Genomic DNA, 24,263 nt, shown 5'->3' on the forward strand with positions numbered 1-24,263 from the left:
GTCTTCTCTCAGTTCTGCTTCGGTGCTGCGATCTTTGCCTGGCAAAGCCTGGATTATCTTCTTGGTGTCTCGTTTTAGCTTCGCCTGAGAGGCAAGGCCTGGTACTACGCACTTGGCTTCCACTCCCGGCAGTTCTTAGCTGCCACAGCGGTGCGCCGCTCGACTGAAAAGGACCATTCATGAAGCATGATTCAGTCCTCCCGAGCTGCAGACTCACAGTTAGACGAGACTTGAACGGCTAGGGAAGAACATCTCGCACCGTCTAGTCGTCAAGGAACGGGAATGACTTGCCGGCTTATTACCACGACATCATACATGTTAATGTGGAAAGTCATGCGCAAGATCAACACTTATAGCCCTATAGCATACATCTTTTGATATGCTTACAAGATGGTGGGATGGCATACTGTGTAGTACAGGTACAAGGACGACAGGAGGACACATGAAAAAAGCGCCTCTTTCCAAGGCCCAGCCCAGCCGTTTGAAGAAACGAAGGAGAAGAAAAGGAAAAATGAAAATGGAGCTCTTGACAGAATCGGGTTGGTACCGTTCAAGACCATCAGCATCCTCCGAGATGAGCTACAACGTGAGCGTCCGAATGATCTGCACTTTAACACTCCCAAAAATTTCGCTCATCAATGTCATTCTACAGGACCCCATCAGGGGAGGTTTAGTTGGATTATCGTCTCCCTCTAATAAGGTAGCTCCCTTGCAGGCAAAAGGGTGTAGTGCTAGCAGCAAAGTGCTAGGCTCTAGCCGGGGGGCGGCCCTGCTGGATCCCTCTCCCTCCCTTGCCCCCCCAGTGCAAACCACATGTGCAGTGGCCGGGGCCGTCTTATTAGCAAGCTGCCAAGCAACAGGGATGCTCGTCCAAACTTTTCTCGAAAGTCTTGAACTTCGTCCCGGCGGGTCAGAGATCCAGATTACCGACTGATGAGAGTTGTTTGCTGCTCGTCTTTGCACCCCATGTAAACGGTAAATTGTCTTTATTTACAATTGAGTTTCGCAAATGTAGGTAGGTAGTATCGTCGAGTTATATATCCTGGAAAACCTTGAATGATTCCTTTACTTTGGAATCTGCAAGCCAGAAAACCTTCTGTACATTTGGTAAACGCTCGGGCCTGTAACCGACAGACAAGAGGCCTTGATGCATGGGGACTTCTGCAGCTCGAAATTGATACGGTCGGGAATGCGACGATTGCTAAATTGTACCCCCAGTCTCCCTCTCCATTTCTGCGATATGGGGCAGATTGCGACTAAAATGCCACGAGTAGAAGAATACGTAGATAATATCCGGCATTTTTAATAGACCTTCACTAGAGAATACCAGCCCACATCCGTACCCTCCCCCTTACGCATCCGTACCCTCCCTGGTCGGTTTTTACATACAAAAAACGGCCGTGCACTGCACCAGCCGCAGCCCCGCCACACTGTACTAGAGCGAAAGCCACGCAAAAAGATACATGTCCTCAAAACACCATTAATCCAAGATTTCTCAACCAAGAAAAATAGGAAAAATGCGCAGATGCATTAGGATTAGTTATTAGGGCTTAGTTATTAGTATTAGGGTTTTTAGGGTTAGCCGGGAGTTCGAGGGGCGGTGTGAGCCCTTCGCTATCTGGTATATGGTAATCTGCTTATGTGCGTGTGTACTTGTAGAAGGGGGAGTGTACGGATGCGTAAGGGGGAGGGTACGGATGTGGGCTGGAGAATACAGGGACCAGCCTTATGTATAGTGGTATCATCTCACTTGCATAATCGCTTCTGGATACGATATCTGTGTGTCATATTGAGCAATTAAATTCCATCAAAGCGAAAATCGCTATATCAAGTTTCACTCCACCACTGTGGGTAAGATCAGATCCCTGCCCACAAACTGCCAAGTGAGCCAAAAATTTTGAGCCGCTGCCCTGTTTGCAACTTCAATCTTTCATCACCACAGCACTCGCCGCGCGGAGCCAAGATGACACGCCCGCAAGCGCCGGTCAATGTGAGATGTCGGTTATCGTGAGGGACCTTGATCGCGGTATGATCCGTTGCATCGTAACAGCCTTGAGGTCCAAAGCACGTCGACGCACGTTGAGCACGGAACAAAGTTGTTCTCGTTGCATCTGATATTAGTACGTTGCCGACAGCCTTGAATGACAAGTCGCAATGGCTTAGCAGTTCGATTACAGGTGAGTCGATTTTCTTGATTCGTTTCCCTGGTTTGCTTCTATATGATGTTTAACTTCAAGAATTCTGCAATTCTGAAAAGACCCTTCGGGGTCGAAACGGTGGATAACCTCTTGACCTGATTTATGAGCAATTTCATTCATTTATTCTACTATTCATGTACGATAAGGAATCCAACTGCTGACAGACCATGACCAGTGCAACTTTCCTGAACCCCATCCTCTTAGCCGTCCATAGGAATAAAATCAGGGTAGCGTGCTCCCACAATATCAATCTTCTTCAAAATAGCGTCCAGCTCCGAGTATTCCTCATCCGTGATCTCAACCAGCGTAGAGTTCTCATGCACCCTAGAAGCCTTGGTGGCTCCAGGAATGGGGATGGCCACGACGCCAGCTTTCGCGCCGGCCGCCCGGATCCAGTTGATGGAAAGCTGCGCGGGGGTGACGCTCTTTTTGGCGGCAATGGTCTCAATGTGCTTGACGAGCTCGAGGTTGAGGGGAAACACATCAGGCTGGTACCGAGGATAGATGCGCAGGTTCTCAGGAATCTCCTCGACCGTCTTGATCTGTCCACTCAGGATGCCGCGACCTAGGGGTGAGTAGGCGACAATGGGAATGTCGAGCTCCTTGGCAGCTGCCACGAGACCGTTTTGCAGGGGGTCTGTAGAGAATCTAGAGCATAATGTTAAAAACGAAATCATTTTGTCGTTCTTTCAAATTTGTCTACTCACAGTGAAAATTCAATCTCGACCGCAGCCAGTTTGGTGATCTTGGCTGCCTCGCGCAACGTCGAGGCCTTGACCTCGGAAATGCCAATGCCGCCAATCTTTCCAGTCTGGACGTACTCCTTGTTCATGACGTCAAACGTGACCTCGAGCGGCGTCTTGTGGTCGCGGCGGGCACACTCGAAAATGTCAATCTTCTTGCGGCCCTTGAGCAGCGTGATGCAGTTGTCAATAGAGCGCCGGATCCCCTCGGGCGACCCGTCCGGGCCGCCTCCGTGGCTGCCCGCTGCTCCCTTGACCGAGAGCACGACTCGGTCGGCATCCTCGGGATACTTTGCAAAGTAGCGCTCCAGCAGATGCATCGAGTTGTACTCGGCTGTGCCGTAGAATTCGCCTGCATTCCAAAAATTGAGGCCATCTTCTAGAGCAGCGCGCATAGTCTCGATAGCCTCATCCGTTGGGGTTGGCTCTGCGCGCCATGTGAAGCCTATGTGGTTCAAGCCGCTCAGTAAGTCACTTTTATGTGAAAGTTAAAGTTGAAATACTTACCCATAAGGCCATAGCCGATAGGGCCAATTTCTTTTCCAACAAGTTGAGGCATATCGTCACGTTTGTTGATAATTTTCAGGCGGGGAAATGGTGTTGCGAATGAAGTGTTTGTGAGGGGCAGATGTCGTGATGTCAGTTTGATAGCAATAACCGGGGTTAATAAAGCTCAGTAGTGAATTTGAGTTCTATCTTGTTCTGTTGTTATCGGAGCACCTCCAACTAGGCCTGGACAATGCCCTCATATATAGCTCTAGATCTATACGTAGTCCCACGCCTCCATTTTCAAATATCGACCACGGCCCATCGACGGAGATAATCCCAGATATCCACTATCAATGCCATTAAGTCACGATTATCTTCGTGATGTTCATATTGCGCAGTCCACGAAGCAGGACTCATGTCGTCAAATTGCCAAGATAACCTCTGAACTGCGACGGACCTTAAGCCCGGCATTGACGTCTGCGGAGCTCATCGACCAATCTCAGCTTGCGTTAAGGTATACGCTACCCGTAGCCAGTATTTTCTCACTGTCGGCTTTAGAATCTTCAAGTTTGCAAATCCGATCCCTGTCAGATCAGTGTTATACTGATCCTTCACATTATTTCCATTTTTGCTTCACTGCTTCTAACCTCTATCCAGAAACACAACATGATGTATTCCACTTTCTGTAAATGTCCTTATTAAAACAATTCTAATTTTTTTCCCCTTAAACATATGAAATCCCGACAATTGCAAAAGAAATTCGATATTTACGCATGGTGCCTCTGGTGCGCTAAGCCACGGGAACCGTTTGACCCTCGGGAGCGCCCAAAATCTGCGGACTTTAGGCGGCCGATAAAATGGCGTGGACAACACCCGCCCGGCTTAGTCAACCACAAGCCCAAAAGACATGACGGAGTTGTTATTGATCTATACTCCGTGTCCGACTTGATTGACTTATTTCATGTTTGGTCATGTTTTCTTTCCTATTTCCGAGAAAGCATTATATCCTTTCCCTATGTAAGGAATTCAGGAGTCCCGATTTGAAAGAATTGCCCGCAAGACTGATGCGGTTAGCAACATATTTACAACGTCATCTACGCGCTGCTGTGTCACGCAAGTAACCTGTTCATGGATGATTTTTTGATCCTTGAGCATCAACTCTAAGAATATTACACTGGTGCATTGAGATCTTTGTTTTAATGGGCCCTGAAGAGTAATGTTCAACCAATATTTTTCCTGCTGGCTGGAATCAATCATATATGTTGAAGATTCTATGCATCTACAAGGATGAATGCATCTAGGCGACAGTCCCGCTTCCTGCTAGCCAGTAAGAAGTCTGATTGATATGCTCCACCATCATGATCTCAACCCTGCAACTTTGATACCTGGTACGAATCCATTTATTTCCTGGATACCAGTATCACTAAAACACCTTTCTGGTGAGGCTGCATTGCCAACCGCGAGACGATAGCATGGAGTCGCACGATGGGGGCTCGGATGCCCTCCACGCAACGGTCCAGTAGGTGAGCCTGGCTGGTTTTCATCGATCAATAATCCTCTCACAAAATACTTGCTCAAGCTTTGTACATTTTGTAATGTAGCAATATCTACTTTGACTAACACAGAATGCACTCTGCAGTCCACTCAAGATATTCGATCTTGCAAAATCCCAAGGACGCTATCTATACGCCTGTGCACCTATGGTGCGGTATAGCAAGGTTCGACTCAAATTCATCTATCCTCCTCTCATTGTCCATCTATCACCGCAGAGGACTAACAATTACATTATAGCTTGCCTTTCGCCAAACAGTCCAGCACTATGGCACCGACTTGTGCTGGTCGCCCATGATTCTGGCCAAGGAGTTCAACCGGAACCAATTTGCACGGGACAGCGACCTGACCGTGTCCACGAGGGGGCCGCAACCACACACAATTGTGCAGTTCGGATCCAACTCGCCGCTGGAGCTCTCGCGGGCCGCGAGTCTGGCGGTCCCGTTTGCCGGCGGCGTGGACCTCAACTGCGGATGCCCGCAGTCGTGGGCGTGCGCCGAGACGCTGGGCGCGGCGCTCATGGAACGCCGCGAGCTGGTCCGCGACATGGTGGTCGAGACGCGGGCGCGGCTGCGGCGCGACGGCTGGGCCGTGGACCGCGACGCCTCGGTCGACGACCCGCGGGGCCGCAGCGTCAGCGTCAAGATTCGTGTGCACAAGGACCTCCGCCGCACCATGGATTTCATCACCACGGTGCTGGGTGACACTAGCAGCGGCGGCGGCAATAACCGCAATATTGACTGGCTGACCATTCACCCGCGCACGCGGAGCACACCGTCGAGGACACCAATCAGCGTTGAGGCTCTCGAGATCTTGACGGAAAAGTATGGTCGTGATGTACCCATTCTGGTCAGCGGCGACGTCTTTACCCTCAGCACCCTTCCCTACACATCCCATCTCGTCGATCCGGCCCCGACTTTTACCTCGACGGCGCACGTCTCCGAGGCTGGCGAGATGCACAAACAAGACCAACAGCAGACGAGAACAAAGCCAAACTTGCCCAACTTACGCGGCCTCATGTCGGCGCGCGCCTTGCTGGCGAACCCGGCCCTTTTCGCAGGATATGAGACGTGCCCCTGGGAGGCCGTCGATGTGTTTCTGGAAAAGGTGGCCAAGGCACCACTGCCGCTCAAGCTGGCTGTCCACCACCTAGGCGAAATGACAGGGCCCGGATATGGACCCGATAAAAAGGCACTGCTAGGCAAGAAGGAAAGAATAAAGCTGGTGGAATGCTCCAACTGGATCGATGTTTTAGATACACTCGAGGAGTTGCGACGGAGCAAAGGATGATTGTAACCCAAGGAAGGAGGAAAAAGAAAGAAATACAAAATGGACATGAAGCAAGACCAGGTTCAGTTGCGTAGTGCCATCAACAAAGAAGAACCTAGATGGTCCATTAAATGAAGGTATAACGAGCAGCTGCAGAAGCTTTCGACAAGATGGAACCTTGCCGCCTATAGCTTTTAAATCATTTTTTTACAAAGAGTATTATTGACATACAAACAGGGTGATCTATCTCGTAAGGATTCTTTCGTATGCATCAAACCACCTCGATGCTTGAAAACCTAACCTGGAATTGCGCGACTGCAAATGATCTCCTTCCAATTGGTATCTTGCGCTGAACCCCGTGTACCGAACGAGAACTAGCCTGTACTGTGAAAATGCTAGATTGGAAAGACCCCTAGAACTCCAATCCGTGCCATGATGCCATTGAGGCACTCTTGGACCGAAGCTTCTTGCCTCAACGCCGGTGAATCATTTCCAACTCCCCTAGGTGAATACATGAATGCTGATCAAGTGGTACGAGCCCTTGCTCGCCCAGTCATCAACAATTATTTCGTCTGGCCTTTCTTTGGCATATATTGCCATGAAGCACCATAATTTCCCGACAGTAACTTTGGAGCGTTTGTCGTTGTCTGATTATTTACACACACCGGTATGTGTACTGATGCTGATGTGTTATGAGATATGCTTTATCTTTGGGAATCCTATTTCGATCGAATTTCGTATGGTAGTCATATGAATCTCGACTCTGGCGAAACACCCAATAACCCGAGAGACCTTGCCACATCCTCAAGCAAGAACGGTGAATCCTCATCTGAGCTGGCTCGAGACATGGCTTTGCTCGAGGACGATGATGATGGTTTCTCCTCCGAGCTCTACTCTTCAACTTCACCCTCATCGTCACTGCTCATGCGCTGTCGCTTCTGTTCCTGTGACTCGGACAGTTGCGAATCAACCTCACGGCGTTTCCTGGGACTTCCTGGATCATTGCCATTTGGAGGATGCACAGCTGGGATGTTTGCGGCTTCTTTCAAAGCTGCATCAGAGTCGCCAGGGGCTTGAGAAGCCTCCTCAACGGCGGCAGAGACAGCGTCACGACTTTCGCTACCGTTGGGTCGGACTTTTGGACTTTGCGTGTCGCGATCTGTAAGTGGCGTAGGATTGGTGCTCGAGCCCTCACCTGCCTTACGAGAGTGCTCCAGCTTGAACTCGGGGCTGCCTTGGTATGGGTTTTCCTTGTCGGGCTTCTTCAGAGGATTTTCCACGTAGAACGCGCGGAGGACTTCAACGGCTTGGCAAATCTTTTCCTCATTGGCATTCAAATGAGTCCACCAGGTCTTGCCGTTGATGTCATCAATTTGCTCCTTGGCATAAATGCTGCTAAAGTATATGCTAGCAATAGCAATGCTGCGAGCGTCCATAAGAAGTGGGAGGAGGGTGAGGCAAGAGTCGTTCAAGAAGGCCCAAGCAGCATGCCTCAGGCTCTTGTTGTGAATACAGCCAATGGCTTCCAGGGCCTTGTAAAGCTGAGAGTAGGGAGCATCCACCATCAGGTCAAAGGTCAGCTTCTCGAGCATTATTTCCTCGTTGTGCAGGATGCTATCCCGCCAACGCCAGTACTCTTTTGATTGCTCGTCAATAATCAACTTGGCGTTCTTTTGGGCGACCCGGGCGACGGCGATGATGATATCTTTCGTTTTGCGGCAGTTCTCCTCGGTCTTGTTTGCTAGAAACAGGGCAGTTGCCGCAATGTTCTGGGAGCAGTCATTTCGTTAGTTGTATGTGAGATGAGGATAGCAACGCATAGCAACTCACATAGTGATGGATGCCGCCCCTCTCCTCGGCCATGCTCATACGCATGTAAAATCGATGAAAGTATACGCCTGCGACATATAATGTAGTCTGAGGAAGTTGGAGAAGAGTGCCTGCTTGGTAGATAAAGTTGACACCCTTGGCTCGTCGAAGTCTCTCCTCGGCCGGTTGCATGCCCTCTAGGATGCTCGGAGCGCTCAGGACCTCATCCTCGGTGAAGAACCACTGTTTCTCAGCCATCTTGGCCGGATCCAACGTGGTGCGCGGTGTTGACTGGCCGCCAGTACGCTGCGACGAGCTTTGGCGCGGCGAGGAAGTCCGAGTAGAGTATGGTACTTGGGTGGGAGGCGATGGAGCAGCCGGTGGTACGTCGCGTCGCTTTGCGGGTGACTTGGACGGGCGGCTGGAATGGGAGCTGGTGTTCACAGGTCTCGCCGGCGGCTGGTAGGACTCACGTCCCGGCGGTCGGTAGCGATCAATACTAGCCATGGTCTTGCGGGCGCCGGGTGTTTCTGAACTGGTCGTCGACGACTCAGGAGCGACCAAATACGTTGAGCGTGTGAGGGCGGTTGGCGGCTCGTGTCTCAGCTCGCGCGAGCTTGAGCGTCATTGGTGTGCTGGAGTATTCCGTATTGGTGCACAAGGCCAAGTGCAAGGGCAAAGGATATGTAGATGCCAGACTGAGCGAGGGGCTGTCTGGGTTAAAAACACCAAAAATCGAACCAATCTTTTTATCCTAGGGCCATCCTCTGCGTTGACGACGTCGTGCTGTCAATGGACCCTTCATCCCAGTGGGTCTTTCTTCGCCTCTCATTCTTTCCCATCGGGTCGGCGCCAGTCCAGTGTGGCGGCAGGCGGGCAGCAACCAACCGCGATTGATGGGGTCCGTGCTCGCTTATCGGACTGAAAGTGGGGCACTCAGAACTGGCACTATGTATTGTACCTACCTAAGGTTAGGCACTATGCAGCTAACCTAGGAGATTGAATCCTCTGAAGACTGCATAGGTAACATATCAGCACCTAGGCAGCCAGGCCATGCATGTATGCTGCTCATAGTCTTTTTGGAGTTTTTATTACGATCTTGGGTATCTAAACTTTTCTCCTCGGACAGAGTAATCAGAGCGCCTCACCGTCGTTACGACCCCATAATTTGACTGTGCGATCATGTCCGCCACTCACAATCCATCTGGCGTCTCGACTTATATCCACACTGGCAACTGGGCCAGTGTGCCCATCGAGCGTTGAGATGAGTGACCAATCGTCTGCAGAGAATACCTTGACCTGTTTGTCAAATCCTGCCGTCACAAAAATGGTGCTCGTCTTCTTTGGCTGGCGCACGCCCTTCTCGTCCAGCCCTGGCGAGACTGTACCCAACAGAGGATCGTCTAGGCCTTTATACCATCTGAGATCTGCCACTGCGCTTGTGTGCGCTCCAATGCCGCCAGTCCTTGCTACTTTTCTCACATCCCAGCATTTGACCCATCCATCCGCCGAACCTGTTAGCAGTCGATGTCCATCAGAACTCCAGTCGAGGCCGTAGATTGGCTTGCTGTGTCCATCTAGATGTCCATCCAGGATCATAATGGTCCTTCCGGTGCGCAGATCCCACACTCGACCAATATTGTCCTGGCCCGCGCTTGCTAGTAATGAGCCGTCGGTATTGAAGCTCACAGCAAAGACGCCCTTGGCGTGGCCTTCTTGAAGCAGCAGCTCTTGGGCCGTCTGCACGTCCCAAAGCCTCCACGTCGTATCTTCGCTTGCGCTGGCCAGGTACCGACCTGAAGGGTGGAACTCTACTCTGCAAACGCGTTGGGCATGTCCTTGTAGCGTTGCTAATGGTGTATCTTTCGTCAGGCTCCAAAGGTTGACCTGTCCTTCCGCGCCTCCTGAGGCTAGGTTGACCGATTCTTGACTGACACCTGCCTCTGGTAAAGTTGCGCCTGGAAACCAGCTTAGTCCTCCAATCTTATTTGTATGGCCCCGTAGTGTGGCCTTTTCCTCCATGCTAGGGATCTCGATGAGCTTGATACCGCCGCCCCAATTGCCGGCTGCAACCAAGTTTCCATTTGGTGCTATTCGTGTCATACTGACGTGCCTGTCGCCGGCTGTCTGACTTCCTTGTAACTCAAAGGGCTTTATGCGCTCCCTGATTTCTTTTCTGAATTTGACGTGCGTGCGCAGTTGAATTGTGCTGTCCTCTTTTAAGCTTTCTAGACGCTTCTTTGAGCGCGGAAGCGAGAACCTCGCAATGTCTTGTCTGGCGCGCAGCAGCTCATCGCTGCCTTGTGTGTAGAACTCTTCCTCTTGGTCCTCGGCATCGTCCTCGTCTTCGGGCACATCCTCCATATCCACATCGGCGCTCTCGCCGGCTGCGGCAGCCTTTTCCACTTGCACCGTCATGAGCTCGCGTAATCTGTCTCGTCGGTCCGCAGGGCCCTCGCCAAAGAGTGTGACAGGCTCACCCATCTCACGCAGCTTGGCCCGGACACGTCCATCGTCGGTTGGGACCGCTATGCTCGCGGCCAAACGCTTGCGGTCAAACTGAGAGAGGATGGCCGAGGCCTTTTCCGGCGCGATGCCGGCGGTCGCCGTGGGCAGGTCGTAGTCATGGTCGGTAGGAAGCTCGTCCAGGCTGATGCCCCGGCTCTAGTGAAAAGTTAGTGGCAGTTCATCGGTAGAAAAAGACATGGTAATGGAAATTCACTGACTTCTTGGGCGTCTTCGACATACGCTTGCCGCGACGGGTGCATCATCTTGGCGGTGCGTAAAAGAAAAGAGTGATGGAGCGAAGTGAAAGTACGAAGCTTGGGATCGTTCTTGAAAGCCAAATGGGTGACATGAAAGCTCAGCGGGTGAACAGCACGAGCTACCAAATTTTAGTGGGTCAACTCAAGTACCCGCGTACCTGGTATACATTCAATGTTGTCATAGCCCAAGTACTGTTAGAGGAACATTCATGTATCAGAAGCATAAATTACAACATTGGTCACATTCAGATTTCAATTAAATCATCCTCTGACAGCCTGTCATCCGATTCATATTATTTTGCTAATATCCTCCCCAAGCTGCTCTTGGAATCAATCATTAGATTGTATTGCTTCTAAAGCACACTGTGCTAATCCGCAAATCATCAACAATTAGTCTCGTACCAAGGAATCGAGGGAATACGTTCATTCGATAAAGTGTTCCAGTTCAAGCGAATTATAGATTTAGCCACACCAATAGTTACAATGACACCAGCGTCACAGTGATGGATTTGGATGATGGTGAACAAATTGACTACCTTGTAACTTCTATAGAAAGCACAAATAAACACACAACCTAGGCGGAATCACATATAATAACGAATTTAGACTTTGAAAATAAGCCTCTCGACGTTGTCTATGCAGCATCAAAACAAGGACTACTACAACACTTGCGCGGAACTGCGTGGATACATGTTGACATCTCGCGTAATATAACGTGGACAAAAGTACGAGATACCTCATTCAATCAAAAACTCTAACCTAGGTAAGTATATGAAGTTGGAGCTTGGCGGGACTTGGCCGATGGATACTTTTACTCAAAGATCTCGAACCCAACCAAGTCAGGCGCCGGGTTGCTTCCTACAGCTGCAAACACAACCTCATTCTGGTCACCCGCAGCGAAGCCATCGACCTCGATCAGCAGACGTCCCGTGTCAGACCAGTCACCTCCGCTGATGGGGAAGGCCCATCTCTTTGCTTGCTCGCCGTTGACGCTAACAGTCAGGTTCCTCGTGTTGTCACCCCAGTCCCACGCGGTAGCCAGCGCAATGTCGTAATTGATAAAGTCGACACCAAGCAACTTTGTACCCGCCGTCGCGGCCGAGACGGAAGAGATGGTCAGGGAGCTGGATGTCGCTGGGTATAGGTCGCCCACCTTTTGTCCGGTAGGCAGGCAGGTATTGGCTGAGCATGTCACCACGGCGGCTTGGCCGGCCAAGGCACCAGAGACAGCGCTGTAGTATCCTGCAGCCTTGGGGGTCGAGCTCGAAGAGGCAATGTTGGAAAGGACCAAGATCTTGAGCTCGTGACCTGCCAAGTTGAATGTCTGAGATCCCGACAAGGTACCCAAGTCTGAGGCAGCCCAGACATCTCGTACATCCGCGGAGGCTACTCCAAGAATAGAGGCCAGGTCGACACTGATTGTTTGAGAGTTGTTTCGCCAGTTTGAAATACCGAGTACGATTCGAAAATCTGACAGATTTCCTGCCCATAAATCATACTCCTCCTCGGTGTATCGCCTTGTCAACTTGACGGGCTCACCCAACGAGTCTTGATTGATGGCAATAACTTCCGCATTGGAAAGAATATCCAAAGAATCTTGTGGCGTGATGGAAGTGTCGAGAGCGGCACCAATTCCCAGAGGAGACTTGTTGATAGCCCATAAGCCAAAGTGGAAGCGCTCTTCCTCGAGAGATAGAGCCTTGAGGCCAACACTGAATGCTTGTTAGCTCTATGTGCCTTGCAAGAATACTCTAATCCCATTGTGTCACTTACATCAACATGTCCATGTCGGCATATGCACCGACAGTGGTGTACTTGTAGTACGGGACCACCTCGTTGGTAATTCGCCATATGCTTCGCCACGCGTTGTATATATCATTGCTGATTCTCCAAGAGTTGCCAATGGCAGAGGCCCTTTTATGATTTGTCAGTCTCTGCCACCACATTTTCACTGAAATATCAATATTCCGTAGGCAAGAATCACTTACCAGGCGCCAACGTCCTGACCTACTCCCCACTGGCAAACGAAGTAGTTGATATCGCGATCGACAGCATCTAGGGCAGCTGCCATTGTCTGGAATCGGGCAGGAGAACCCGACTCTGCCGAGTCGTAATCTGCCATTGTAACATTGTTGACTGGGTAGCAGTTGTCATATCTTGCAAAAACTCAACAACTTCTCAGGCGTACATCTGATAGAAAATGAGTGACTTACTTCAGTGAATCGCCACCCCAGTCAGCAAAAGTCTGTGCATCAATCTCCTCATAGCCTGACTTATATTAGCTGGAATATTATTCTATACTTGCGAAATTTCGAGTTGGGTGCCATACCCAGACTGGCTGGAAGGTCAGTGCTACCGCACTGCAAGTAGCCTCCGCCCGAATACAATCCGTACTTGAGTCCAAGGCCGTGAATGAACTCGCCCAGCGCCACGGGGCCTGAAGGGAATAAGTCCTCATTAAACTGTATTCTGCCCTCGGAATCGCGGTCTGGAGCGGGCCACCCGCAGTCGGTGGTGACATAGACGTACCCAAGAGCAGCGAGACCTAGATCAACGAGCCCTTGCGCATTGGTGTGAATAATCTCCTCGGTGGGACTGCATCCGTAGTAGTTGTAGCTGTTCCAGCCCATGGGCGGAGTCGATGTCCTGGCATTGACTGCACTGGCTGTCGGCAGCCATGCCATCGCCGCGGTGGTGAGCCATGCGATCCTTTCTGATCTTGAGGGCGTCATTTTCAAAATCGGTATCCGTGCTCGAGATGGCCTAGGAAAAGGTCACCACGATAGACTCACGGGGACAAGACTTATATATGCCATCGCAATTCCGGTGGACTGACTCTCCTAACACATGCAAGAAAGCTCATCTCGGACAGTTACGTAGCATTGCACCCCACAAGACTCCAAGTTTGAGCAGAAGTTACTCGCACAAGCCGGCTCCAGGTTTCTCCATCCAGTCGCGAGAGGTCTTAATGTATGTACTAATACAGGCACGAGGAAAGGGTGGAATAGTAGCTATGCGGGGAAACCTGGTCTGTATAGTTTGTAACCCCACAGGATCTCTCACTTCGGTATGAAAGCCGACCCGAACCTCGTATACAGCGGCCAAACTAAGCGGGCCTATCAGGTACGACTTTTGACGGATAGTGGTATGCTGACCCCCAATGACGCGTCCATTCATAGCCGCCAGACGAAATTGACCCGATCTTTATAACACGGGGCGGCTGTTGCAAAGAGACGGGTCTTTTTTATTTAATTTACCTTTGTTGTTAGATTAGACGTAGCGACTAGAGATGGGGATAAAATGAATAATCAGATTTATGACATTTCCACTCTTCTCTCCATGTCAGTGATACTGGAGTAAGAGTTACAAATCACCAGTATTCTCTGTTATACGTTCTTGCCTATCCCAAGCAACATCTTGATCACACCACATTTCAAGGCTCTTCTTCATCTGTTGCAAATAGAACGGATACAGAAATTGCACCGGTCGTCTGAAACTTGTATTTTGAGTTGTGTAATATAATTTTTGCACTTTCTCGGACTAGTAATGCCAACCAATCATGAGTGAATAATAATCCAACCCCATGTATTCATTGTGCTATTATATACTTTACACATCTATGTTTATTGTACAGACCCTTCATATCTACTTTAAGCGTTCCAATAAATGATATATCCCTTCATGTGGTCTCTATTTGACGCGCTGCATCAAAGTTCCACGCGCCCGCTTGTGACTGGATCGGCTACATCTACTTTCTGATCAGTCTTCGATATCTCCAAATCGACTTCTTCACTAATGGCGTCAAGTTCGGATGACAGCCAAGTCGCACGAGTCGGGAACTCACAAATTCCGGCCAAAAGGAGGTACTTCTCAAACACACCAAGATTTACAAGTCGAGCTCGGTAGACAGAGGCGAGACTCGTCTGAGTGGTCAACGACTCCAGCAAAATATCCCGATGGCCATCTCCCTCTGCGCGGGCAAGCCTCCTCGCAGCCATGATATGTCTCACTTTGCAGGCCATGACGAGCCAATGCGCAAACATTTGTCTCGTCGTGGTGGGCAGGTCGCCTTTGGAGCCAAGTTCCCGCCTCTTGCACCTCGCCCAGGCCTCTGCTCGTCTCTGGTCGACTTCGGGAACATCCCTGATGGTTCCCTGTCGCAAAAAGTGCAGCATATCCTCGACAGACACTCCAGGCGCTCTGCTCCGATCGATAGGTATGCCGCGCAGGCGCTGGACAAAGTCCTCGGTGACGACGGGGGTCTCGATGGCGCCAGCTTCTTCGTTTAGTTCCAAGATGGCCTCGACTTGCCGACGCATCTCCTTGTCCGCCGCGTCGCATTCGGTACAGAGTGGATATGAACAGTCGGCGATATTACGAGTCTCGACGCTGCTGCACTCGCCAAAAGTGTCATTGTTGGCTTCGGCCTCGTCGCAAAGCACCATTTCGAACCCATGCGCATTGGTGTCATCGATCGGATGGCCGAATAAGGCGCAGGTCTTGTATGTGTTGACCAAGAGACACATAATGTTTTGTCCTATTTACTGTTTTAAATAGATCGGTGGATTGATCTGTCTTGGACTTTCCCCAATATTCTTTGTGCTCACCCATGCCCCGAAACGGGCCAGTTGAGCTGTGCACCCATGACGATTTATAATACATTCATAGTCACATAATGTCTTTGTCTGGTGGTTGGACTTTTCATGGATTGTTTCAAAGACCACAAAGAAAATTGATGTTTCGAACAACAAATACATTGTTGGAAATAATTGAAAGCCGGCAAAGAAATCCGAAGCGGTCAAACAGTTGCCCCTATGGCAAATAAATGCTACAAGAAAAATGAAAAAAAAAAAGGTGCAATTTGGCCCAAACTTATACAGAAAATATATGTGAGCTAGTCACATTGGTCTGGCACCTATTGCTTGTGGAAGATTGGTGGCATGTCCTACTGCATATATGTTGGTAGTATGATATGTCGGGTATCGTGACGTTCTATTCTGCCGGGATCTTATTTCTATTTTCAGTTACTTTTGTTCAATTAGGCGAATCAATCTGACTGGCTAATGAATGCCGATTTCTCAAGGCGGCTCAATCTGAAGAAATATATTATCGGCTATTGTGTGGGGCGAATCTGACTCTATACTGCAATTCGCCAAGCCGGATAATTCGTGGAATGAGAGATTCTCTCCATCTGCCGCGTCTAATATGGCCTACTTCCATTTCAAAGTCGACATTGCCATTGGCCTATTTGAGTTGCACATACCTGAACGTCCATGTAGATAAACCGAGTCGCTGCTCGCAGCGCGAAAGCGAATGTGACAACAAATGATTCAACGAAGCGCAGAAGTTTTGACGCCACACTTTATGCGTGATCTCTCCCGACACGAAATTGCAAAGGATTGAAGATGAAGAATCTAAGCACTCTAGTGGCGTTGTTGCTGTCATGTCGTTCAGCACTTGCCCAAACACCAGCCGGCTTCACACCAAATGTCACGGCTCATCTCGATGTTGTCTTTGGCACCAAAGTTGTGGACCCTCCCGGAACGGCCCTGAGCAAGTCAGGTAAAAGGGATTTGCTACTCGGTGGCAGATCATTTGCTGATAAAGTCATCTTTAGACACCTCTAGACAGCCTAGCATTGGCACGTCTACTGCTCTCAATGGCTCGTATCTATGGATGATGATTGGTAATATTGAAGCCACCCTGCTTTTAGGAAGTGTAATACTAATTTGAAAATAGACCTTGATGCGTAAGTTGTATTCGACCAGAGATGATAATACTAATTCATTCCGTTTTCGGGATATGTGGTGTCGTTTACTGACCAACGCCTATATAGATCGACAAACTTTGCGAACCCTCAAGCAGGAAAACCGGCCACTTACTTGCACACGGTTCTTCGCGACTTTAAATCCACGGGTCAAAAGTCTAGCAGCGGTACATACACCCTGACTACGACTGCCACAGGGCCAGTGTCTTGGTTTGTAAGTCTTTGGGTCATTCTCGAGCATTGGAATCAACCCTCAAGTTGTGACGATATTAGTATGAAATGGCTAATCATTGGCATTGTGTAAAATAGGCCCCGGCACCTCCAGCTGAGAATCCTCCGCACCCTCATCGCTATACCAATCTGCTCTGGGAGCAGCCCGCCAACTGGGTCATTCCTCAAGAGGCGAGCAGCCAGCTCCAGAACAAGAGGAGCGGGTTCAATGTCGCCGACTTTCAAAAGGCAGCGGGATTGAGTGATCCAGTTTATGCAAACTACTTCAATGTTACTGGTTAATGTACAACCTAGGAAGCCTACAGCGTGCTTGGGTTGAATGCAGTCCGCGGCACTTAGTACGACCCTTGGAGGCTTGGCCGCATGTAGGAAACAGTGAAACCAGCAGAGTGCAATCAATTTTGATCATTGTGTTTCAAGAAAACCAAGTTCTGCGTGACTTTGAATGAACATTTTTCAAATACACTAAATGGGTCATCAACCAAAGGACTCTTCATCTGTTTTTGTGCTGCATTAATGCTCGTTCGTCCTTGAGTGTAATACTAGGTGCCGGTGGCAACTAGTGTAGGAACGCCCCACCCCCACATTCAGCTCTTGCCGTTTCCAGCAACCTCTTAACGCCGCCCAAACCCCGTAGGCAACCAGGCAGCCAACTGATTTGCCCCAGATATCAGATTGTCAAGGTGCTTTCTTTTTTTTCTTTCTCACTGTTCATCCCAAATTTTCATCCACAGCAGATGCGGCACCAATACTTCCTTTCCATCAACTTCAGCCCACTACTAGCAAATTGAGAACACCGCCCCGCACCTGCCCAAGGTGTGAGATGGACTATGGATGATTGGTTGAAATATTACATCCCGGCGGGATGCTTACGGATCGCTAGAGATGACCTTGATTCATCATGCCAGACCCCGAGAGATCTCAGCGTGAAAGACTGGCAATTGTTCACTCTCAAGAGCGATAAACTGCACGACACTACGTCTTTTCTTGACCTTGAAATTCAGACAAGTCTGCTGAATACGCAGCCACTATCCGCATTTGTGGACCTGTTTGACCACCGATGGATACGTCTCACAATTCTTGACGAACTCGTCCGTGTCTACATTTTGCCTCAAGATGTTCTTAGACGGACGCAAGAAAAGGCCGGCGACACGAGACTGTCCAAAATGCTCGGCGCACTATTGAAACAACTGGATTATTCACCGGATGCGTGGAATGGTACCGCCGATTCCCTTCCATATAGCTATCCAGCCACGGATGCCCACGGAAATCACCACACGGAAAAGGACATGTCTCTTTTGGAACGTTTCAACCAACTCCCTTCGCCTGACCCACAACTTGACCTCGTCACTCCAGACTCTTTCAATGCTATTGCCATGCAAGGGATCCTAGACAGCACGTTGGCTGGACTGCAAACTACGCTCTATGCTCATCAGAGGCGCTCGGCTGCTGTTATGCTACAACGTGAGGCGGAGCCTGGCCGGGTGATTGATCCTCGATTACGCAAGGCTTTCGACCAGAAGAAAGAGGCGTGGTACTACGACACTGATGCGGGTGTCGTGCTTCGTGAACCACGATACTATGACAGAGTTTCGGGTGGCATTCTTGCAGAGGAAATGGGCTTGGGCAAGACGCTCATCTGTTTGGCGCTTATTCTGGCCACAAAGGACTTGCCAACGGAAGCCCCAGATGCTTTGACAGTTGAAGTTCCCATCAGACCCCGGACTGGTTCCTTGGTTGGTAAGTATCCAGACTAGGTGGCTTCACGATTCCTTCATCCCCAAACAACTAGCTGACATGATTTGGACCACAAGATATGACTGCAGCTGCCATCAATCGATGCTCTTTCCCCTGGAAACGATTCCTTGCGTCATCCCCTTCTCAGCCAGGTTATTATGCCGAGGGCTGTGTAAGAGCCTTGGAGTCTTCAGAAAATAATGCTTCTTACGAGCTCCGGGATCCGTTGGTTGAAACTAGAAAATGTGGCCGCATTGCAGCTCCAGCATCTCCCACCGAGAAGATCCATTTGAGTCAGACCAGTCTCATCATCGTACCGAACAATCTCGTCATCCAATGGCAACAGGAGATTGCCAAGCATACCTCGGGATTAAAGGTCCTGACTATCGTTGCTACAGCAGATGCCATACCGCCAGTCTCTATTTTGCTAGGCTATGATATACTACTCTTCTCTCAAGGGAAGTTTGAACATATGGAAAGACTACGGATAAGCATGCCTGGGCAGAGCCATTCCCCCCTGGAACGTATAAGGTTCAAAAGATGCATCATTGATGAGGGTCACAAATTGGGCTCTTCTCGGAGTTCTACCTGGAAAAGTGACCTGATGAGCCATCTCAGCAGGCTTCATGTTGCCGCACGTTGGGCTATTACCGGAACACCATCACGAGGGTTGTATGGTGTTGGCGTAAAGAGCGCATCCCAAGAAGCCACGGAAAGCGAAAAAGTCCAACCTCAGGAGTTGCAATCAATACATAAACAAGAGCGAGATGACCTACAGAGAATTGGTAATATGGCCACCAAATTCTTAGGGGTCAGACCTTGGTCGAACACGCGGGACGAAGCCGGTGATACGATCGCATCATGGAACGTTTATGTGATGCAACCACAACATCACAAGAAGAGCAGCGGGCGCCTGGACTGCCTGAAAGCTACTCTGGAATCGCTCATCATCCGGAATCAACTATCGGACGTCAGCCAATTCCTCCCGCCACTTGAGGAGAAAATCGTTCTACTCGATGGTTCATTCCAGGACATGCTCGCACTAAACTTATTCTCAATGATGATCATATTCAATTCCGTCCAATCTCAACGAACAGACCAGGATTACATGTTCCACCCGCGGCAGCGCAAAGCTCTTGACCAACTGGTCAGCAATCTCAAACAGGCAAGCTTTTTCGGAGGGGTGTTTTACTCAGTCGCAGAGATCCAGAAGTCGTTGGACACGGCCAAGAGCTTCTTGGAAGAGAAGAAAGTGCCCATAAGTCAAGAGGACCACAGCCTTATCAAAGAAGCCATAGCTTTGGGCGAAATTGCCATGGGCAATCAATTGAAAGCTGTCAGCAACCAGTTTCATGCCATGCCTCTATACATCGAGAATTTCCCAGGAGGCAACGGAAGGTCTTGGTCATTGGACGATGTAGACACTCACCCCGGCGACCCTGTATGCACAGATGCGAGCCTTGTACATCAGCTCCAAAAGTTCCTCAACCCGTGTCTAGACGCTCCCATGTCTCTCAAGGTAATGATTGACAGTGGTCAATTGACCCTACGAGGCGATGCCGCCAGATTGCAAGCAGCAAAGGAAGCCGCAGAAGCGAGCGATGACAAGTCGAATTCAAACTCACAACCCTCTGCTTTGGCTGGGAATACTCCGAAGGGAGTCGACCATCATACAATCCGCAAGATGGCTGTGCCCACTGAACAGGCGACGTTGGATCTCACTGCTGATAATGTCGCCAACATTCAGATTGCCGAACCCTTAGCCAAAACCAGGATTATTTCGACGGTGTCAGCAAAGTTGTCCTATCTGATTGATGCCATTGTCAAGTACCAAGATGAGGAACAAATTATTGTTTTCTACGAGAATGACAACGTAGCATGGTACTTGGCGGGAGCACTCGAAATTGTAAGTGAGACCAATTCTTTCTGTAATATCACACAACTGACTGGTGTCAAGCTGCAAATTCAACATCTCATCTACACAAGAAAGGGCCTCGACGCCAAACGGCGCGCGCAATACGTCAGCACTTTCACGCGCAACTCCAAGTTTCGCGTGCTGCTGATGGACATCAGCCAAGCTGCCTTTGGTCTGGATATGCGCAGCGCCTCGCGCATCTACTTTATCAGCCCGGTGCTGAACCCGCAGGTCGAGGCCCAGGCCATTGGTCGCGCCCGGCGCATCAGCCAACAAAAGCCTGTAACGGTCGAAACCTTGGTATTGCGTGGTAGCATTGAGGAAGTCATGGTCGAGCGCCGCCGGAACATGACGCAAGCCGAACACCGCCGCGTCAAGGATATCTTGGACGACAAGCCCATGCACGACTGGATTCGCAACGCGCGCATCATGCCAATGCCCGAGAATATTACAGCAGACGATAGTGTTGCGCAGACGGCCAGGCTCCGGACGCCTCAATTCGTCTTTGGCCGCGGATTTGGCAGGGACTCGGATCCCGACGCGGATCTCATCATGGACAGCCCAACGGCCCTGTCAAAGGCCAAGGGGACGACTGCTGACAAGAGCGGCGATGGCGGCAATGTCGAGCGCGCACCGCTACCATTCAAGCTTGGCAGCGGTCTAAAGAGAAAGCAGTCTCGCTCGTCGACACCGATGCCGGCAGAAGACGGGGTTGATTCAGCTGGTGCCGCCGATGCTCCTCCCAAGAAGAAGAAGAAGAAGGCGGTCCGTGTTGCTTTTGCAGATGATGTGTAATAGCTTTTAGGCTTTACCTGTCCTTATAAGACATGTATCTTTGTGGCTGATCTTGTTTTTGTCTCATTGATTAGAACGTTTGGCTAGAGATGCTGTATAGATGTCATTGGACCTTGAGCTAAACATGATCACAATCCAGACAAATACAAAGTCATATATATCATGACACGAATGCTTGAATATGGTAAATTGAAATTTTTTCAATTGTCCTTATGCTAGGATAGTACCAAAAAACTGGGACTTTTCTTTTTGTACAGAAAACGCCGTAAACATAAAAGTCCTTTCTGCCCCAAAGTCCGCCCAAAAGTGTTGACACGGCTCGACTCCTGGCAATCTAGAATGCAGTAGTAGTAGTAAAAATTTTGAAAATCATAAATTCGTCACAAATCCATCTCCTAATCACAGTCATGGAGACTCTTTTTTTTTTAAATCTCATTGCTGGGATACTCGACCTTGCGAGTAGGCGAGAACTCCTCCTTGATGCTGCGGGCACTGACAAAGCGGGTCAAAAAGTTCAAGCTGCCAGCCTTGTCGTTGGTGCCGCTGGCGCGGGCGCCGCCAAAGGGCTGCTGGCCGACGACGGCGCCGGTGCTCTTGCAGTTGATGTAAAAGTTGCCGGCGCTGTTGCGCAGGGCGTTCTCGGCGTAGACGACGGCGTGGCGGTCCGCGGCGAAGATGGCGCCCGTCAGGCCGTACTCGCCCGTCGAGTCGACGACCTTGCAAATGTCGGCAAAGGCGGTGGCGGCGTCGACCGAGACGTCGTCGTAGACGTGGGCCACGAGCACGGGGCCAAAGAGCTCGGTGGAAAAGAGCTTGTGGTTGGGCGTCTTGGCCTCGTAGACGGTCGGGTGGATGTAGTAGCCCTTGCTGCCGTCGTACTTGCCGCCGGCGAGGAGGGTCAGCTCAGAGTCGTTCTTGGCGGCGTCAATGACGCCCGACAGCTTGTCAAAGCTGGGCTTGTGGATGACGGGGCCGATAAAGTTCTGCGCCTCAAAGGGCTGGCCAATCTTGAGGGCCTCAATCTCGGAGACCATCTTCTCCTTGAACTGAGGCCAGACGGACTTGGGCACGTAGAGACGGCTGGTGGCGCTGCACTTTTGGCCTTGGTACTCAAAGGCACCGCGGACGGTCTGGATGGCGGCGTTCTCAATATCGGCACTGGGGTGGACCAGGTGGAAGTTCTTGCCACCAGTCTCACCCACGATGCGTGGGTAGCCACGGTAGCGGCCCTCGGCAGTTCCCTGGCCAATGGCGCCGTACAGCTTGCGGAAGACGGAAGTGCTACCAGTGTAGTGCAGAGCAGCAAACTCCTTGTGAGCCAGGACGGCCTGGGTAATCTCCTCGGGCGGGCCGGGGACGAACTGAATAACATCCTTCGGCAGACCGGCCTCGATCAGGATCTGGTACAGCAGCCAGTTGGAGGCAATGGCCGAGTCAGAGGGCTTCCAAACCACAACGTTACCAAGGAGGGCGGGGGCACCGGGCAAGTTTCCGGCAATGGCGGTAAAGTTGAAGGGTGAGACGGCGTAGACGAAACCCTCGAGAGGTCGGTACTCGACGCGGTTCCAGACGCCCGGGGCATGGTGAACAGGCTGCTGGGAGTAGAGCTCCTCGGCGTAGGAGACGTTGAAGCGGAGAAAGTCGCACAGCTCGGCGGCGGCGTCGATCTCGGCCTGCCATGCGTTCTTGCCCTGGCCGACCATGGTGGCGGCCATGATGTCGTAGCGGTACTTGCCGGAGATCAGGTCGGCGGCCTTGAGGAAGACGGCAGCGCGGTCGGCAAAGGGCAGAGCAGCCCAGGCCTCCCTGGCGGCGAGGGCAGACTCTATGGCCTGGTTGACATGCTCGGGTGTAGCGAGAGAGTAGGTAGCAACGGTCTGAGAGTGGTTGGAGGGGTTGAACTGCTTCGAGGTCTGAGAAGTCTTGATCTGTTTTCAGGCGTCAGTATTTGTTGTAAAGTAGAAACTGTCCTGTGAAGAAAAACGCACCTCCTTGCCGCCCACAACCAGGGGAACCTCGAGGGGAAGCTTCTGCTGCAAACTGTCGACAGCAGCGTATAGACCCTTGCGCTGCTCGGAGCCCTTGGCATAGTGGTGCTATAATACATGTGGTTAGTAAAAGCTCTCCCGTTCATCTCATGCGACGTTTGAAAAAACATACGTTGGGCTCGTTGAGCACCTTGGGGACCTTGAAGGTGGCCAGGTTGGACATTCTGCTGGTCGTGCTCAGAGACCGTCTGGCGGTAAGAGATGCCTGAGCCGAGACGGCGGCGTGCCTCGAGACGGCACGGGTAGCAGCAGTTGCTGGCATACCGGCCTGGAAGACCTTTGAAAGTGGCATCAAGCCATTGCCCCTGCGAACTGCGGCCATTGTGATGATGTTGTCCTTTTCTGTTCCTTTCTTTGGTCTTTCGGAACTGTTTGGCCGCTTATCGGTCGTCCGTAAGTGGGATGAGAAGGCGTCAAATGCTGTAAGAATGTTCCGATACCAACAAAGGTGAACACACACAAAAGCGACGCAAGAAAGAAAAAAGAGGGTATCACTAGCAAATTCTCGCTTTTCCGCACACTTCTTCCAACTGCTTGCTTTTCTGCTTGTCAATGCGGACGTTGCATGTGTCCCCTTCTTATGAAGCTTCGCCAGGGACCGCCGATAGCTCTGATAGCTGGTAGCTGATAGCTTCGCTCGCTTTGTCTCGGCTCACTGAGTCGGCAGCAGTGGGGTAATCCCCAATCGAAGGCTCCGCAATCGCCCCAGAACCAACGTTGTGATAGGTCAATCAACTGCGATAGAATGGTTAACCCCCTGTCAGCCTGCGCTACCTATGGTGGGGAGATAGTTGGGGCAGGGGTCCTTTTTGCTTGCCCTCCGCCGCTCTGGGACTTGCTTGGTAGCCGACGTTCTAACAACTACGTAGTATACTCAGGCCGATGTTCGGGCCCGTCACCTTTGCTGGTCTGATTATTGCCAATCTTGTAGTATTAAGAAGCCGAG

General features: G+C 50.7%; 9 protein-coding genes across 9 annotated transcripts; 3 read left to right on the plus strand and 6 right to left on the minus strand.

Annotated features, from left to right (window-relative positions):
* Window positions 1-2,398: 2,398 nt before the first annotated feature.
* PFICI_00229 (uncharacterized protein) lies at window positions 2,399-3,500 on the minus strand (the record flags this gene model as incomplete). The annotated part of the gene is made up of 3 exons (XM_007828810.1): window positions 2,399-2,846; window positions 2,906-3,386; window positions 3,449-3,500. 3 exons carry the CDS (start codon window positions 3,498-3,500, stop codon window positions 2,399-2,401), a joined length of 981 nt encoding a protein of 326 aa, XP_007827001.1.
* Window positions 3,501-4,902: 1,402 nt separating this feature from the next.
* Window positions 4,903-6,271, plus strand: PFICI_00230 (uncharacterized protein; the record flags this gene model as incomplete). Its single annotated transcript, XM_007828811.1, has 3 exons — window positions 4,903-4,949; window positions 5,070-5,148; window positions 5,222-6,271. 3 exons carry the CDS (start codon window positions 4,903-4,905, stop codon window positions 6,269-6,271), a joined length of 1,176 nt encoding a protein of 391 aa, XP_007827002.1.
* An 869-nt stretch (window positions 6,272-7,140) lies between these two features.
* PFICI_00231 (uncharacterized protein) lies at window positions 7,141-8,566 on the minus strand (the record flags this gene model as incomplete). The annotated part of the gene is made up of 2 exons (XM_007828812.1): window positions 7,141-8,019; window positions 8,081-8,566. 2 exons carry the CDS (start codon window positions 8,564-8,566, stop codon window positions 7,141-7,143), a joined length of 1,365 nt encoding a protein of 454 aa, XP_007827003.1.
* A 627-nt stretch (window positions 8,567-9,193) lies between these two features.
* Window positions 9,194-10,830, minus strand: PFICI_00232 (uncharacterized protein; the record flags this gene model as incomplete). The annotated part of the gene is made up of 2 exons (XM_007828813.1): window positions 9,194-10,723; window positions 10,786-10,830. 2 exons carry the CDS (start codon window positions 10,828-10,830, stop codon window positions 9,194-9,196), a joined length of 1,575 nt encoding a protein of 524 aa, XP_007827004.1.
* An 805-nt stretch (window positions 10,831-11,635) lies between these two features.
* Window positions 11,636-13,556, minus strand: PFICI_00233 (uncharacterized protein; the record flags this gene model as incomplete). Its single annotated transcript, XM_007828814.1, has 5 exons — window positions 11,636-12,536; window positions 12,598-12,738; window positions 12,813-12,980; window positions 13,038-13,092; window positions 13,154-13,556. The coding sequence occupies 5 exons, from the start codon at window positions 13,554-13,556 to the stop codon at window positions 11,636-11,638; spliced, it is 1,668 nt and encodes a 555-aa protein (XP_007827005.1).
* Window positions 13,557-14,531: 975 nt separating this feature from the next.
* On the minus strand, window positions 14,532-15,350 carry PFICI_00234 (uncharacterized protein; the record flags this gene model as incomplete). Its single annotated transcript, XM_007828815.1, has 1 exon — window positions 14,532-15,350. One exon carries the CDS (start codon window positions 15,348-15,350, stop codon window positions 14,532-14,534), a length of 819 nt encoding a protein of 272 aa, XP_007827006.1.
* Window positions 15,351-16,229: 879 nt separating this feature from the next.
* On the plus strand, window positions 16,230-17,104 carry PFICI_00235 (uncharacterized protein; the record flags this gene model as incomplete). Its single annotated transcript, XM_007828816.1, has 5 exons — window positions 16,230-16,386; window positions 16,442-16,510; window positions 16,564-16,573; window positions 16,661-16,805; window positions 16,901-17,104. The coding sequence occupies 5 exons, from the start codon at window positions 16,230-16,232 to the stop codon at window positions 17,102-17,104; spliced, it is 585 nt and encodes a 194-aa protein (XP_007827007.1).
* Window positions 17,105-17,652: 548 nt separating this feature from the next.
* PFICI_00236 (uncharacterized protein) lies at window positions 17,653-21,269 on the plus strand (the record flags this gene model as incomplete). The annotated part of the gene is made up of 3 exons (XM_007828817.1): window positions 17,653-18,562; window positions 18,637-20,465; window positions 20,517-21,269. The coding sequence occupies 3 exons, from the start codon at window positions 17,653-17,655 to the stop codon at window positions 21,267-21,269; spliced, it is 3,492 nt and encodes a 1,163-aa protein (XP_007827008.1).
* Window positions 21,270-21,694: 425 nt separating this feature from the next.
* PFICI_00237 (Delta-1-pyrroline-5-carboxylate dehydrogenase) lies at window positions 21,695-23,639 on the minus strand (the record flags this gene model as incomplete). Its single annotated transcript, XM_007828818.1, has 3 exons — window positions 21,695-23,197; window positions 23,258-23,365; window positions 23,430-23,639. The coding sequence occupies 3 exons, from the start codon at window positions 23,637-23,639 to the stop codon at window positions 21,695-21,697; spliced, it is 1,821 nt and encodes a 606-aa protein (XP_007827009.1).
* Window positions 23,640-24,263: the final 624 nt, after the last annotated feature.

Source organism: Pestalotiopsis fici (assembly GCF_000516985.1).
Source record: "Pestalotiopsis fici W106-1 unplaced genomic scaffold PFICI_Scf_1, whole genome shotgun sequence".
Lineage (NCBI taxonomy): Eukaryota > Fungi > Ascomycota > Sordariomycetes > Amphisphaeriales > Sporocadaceae > Pestalotiopsis > Pestalotiopsis fici.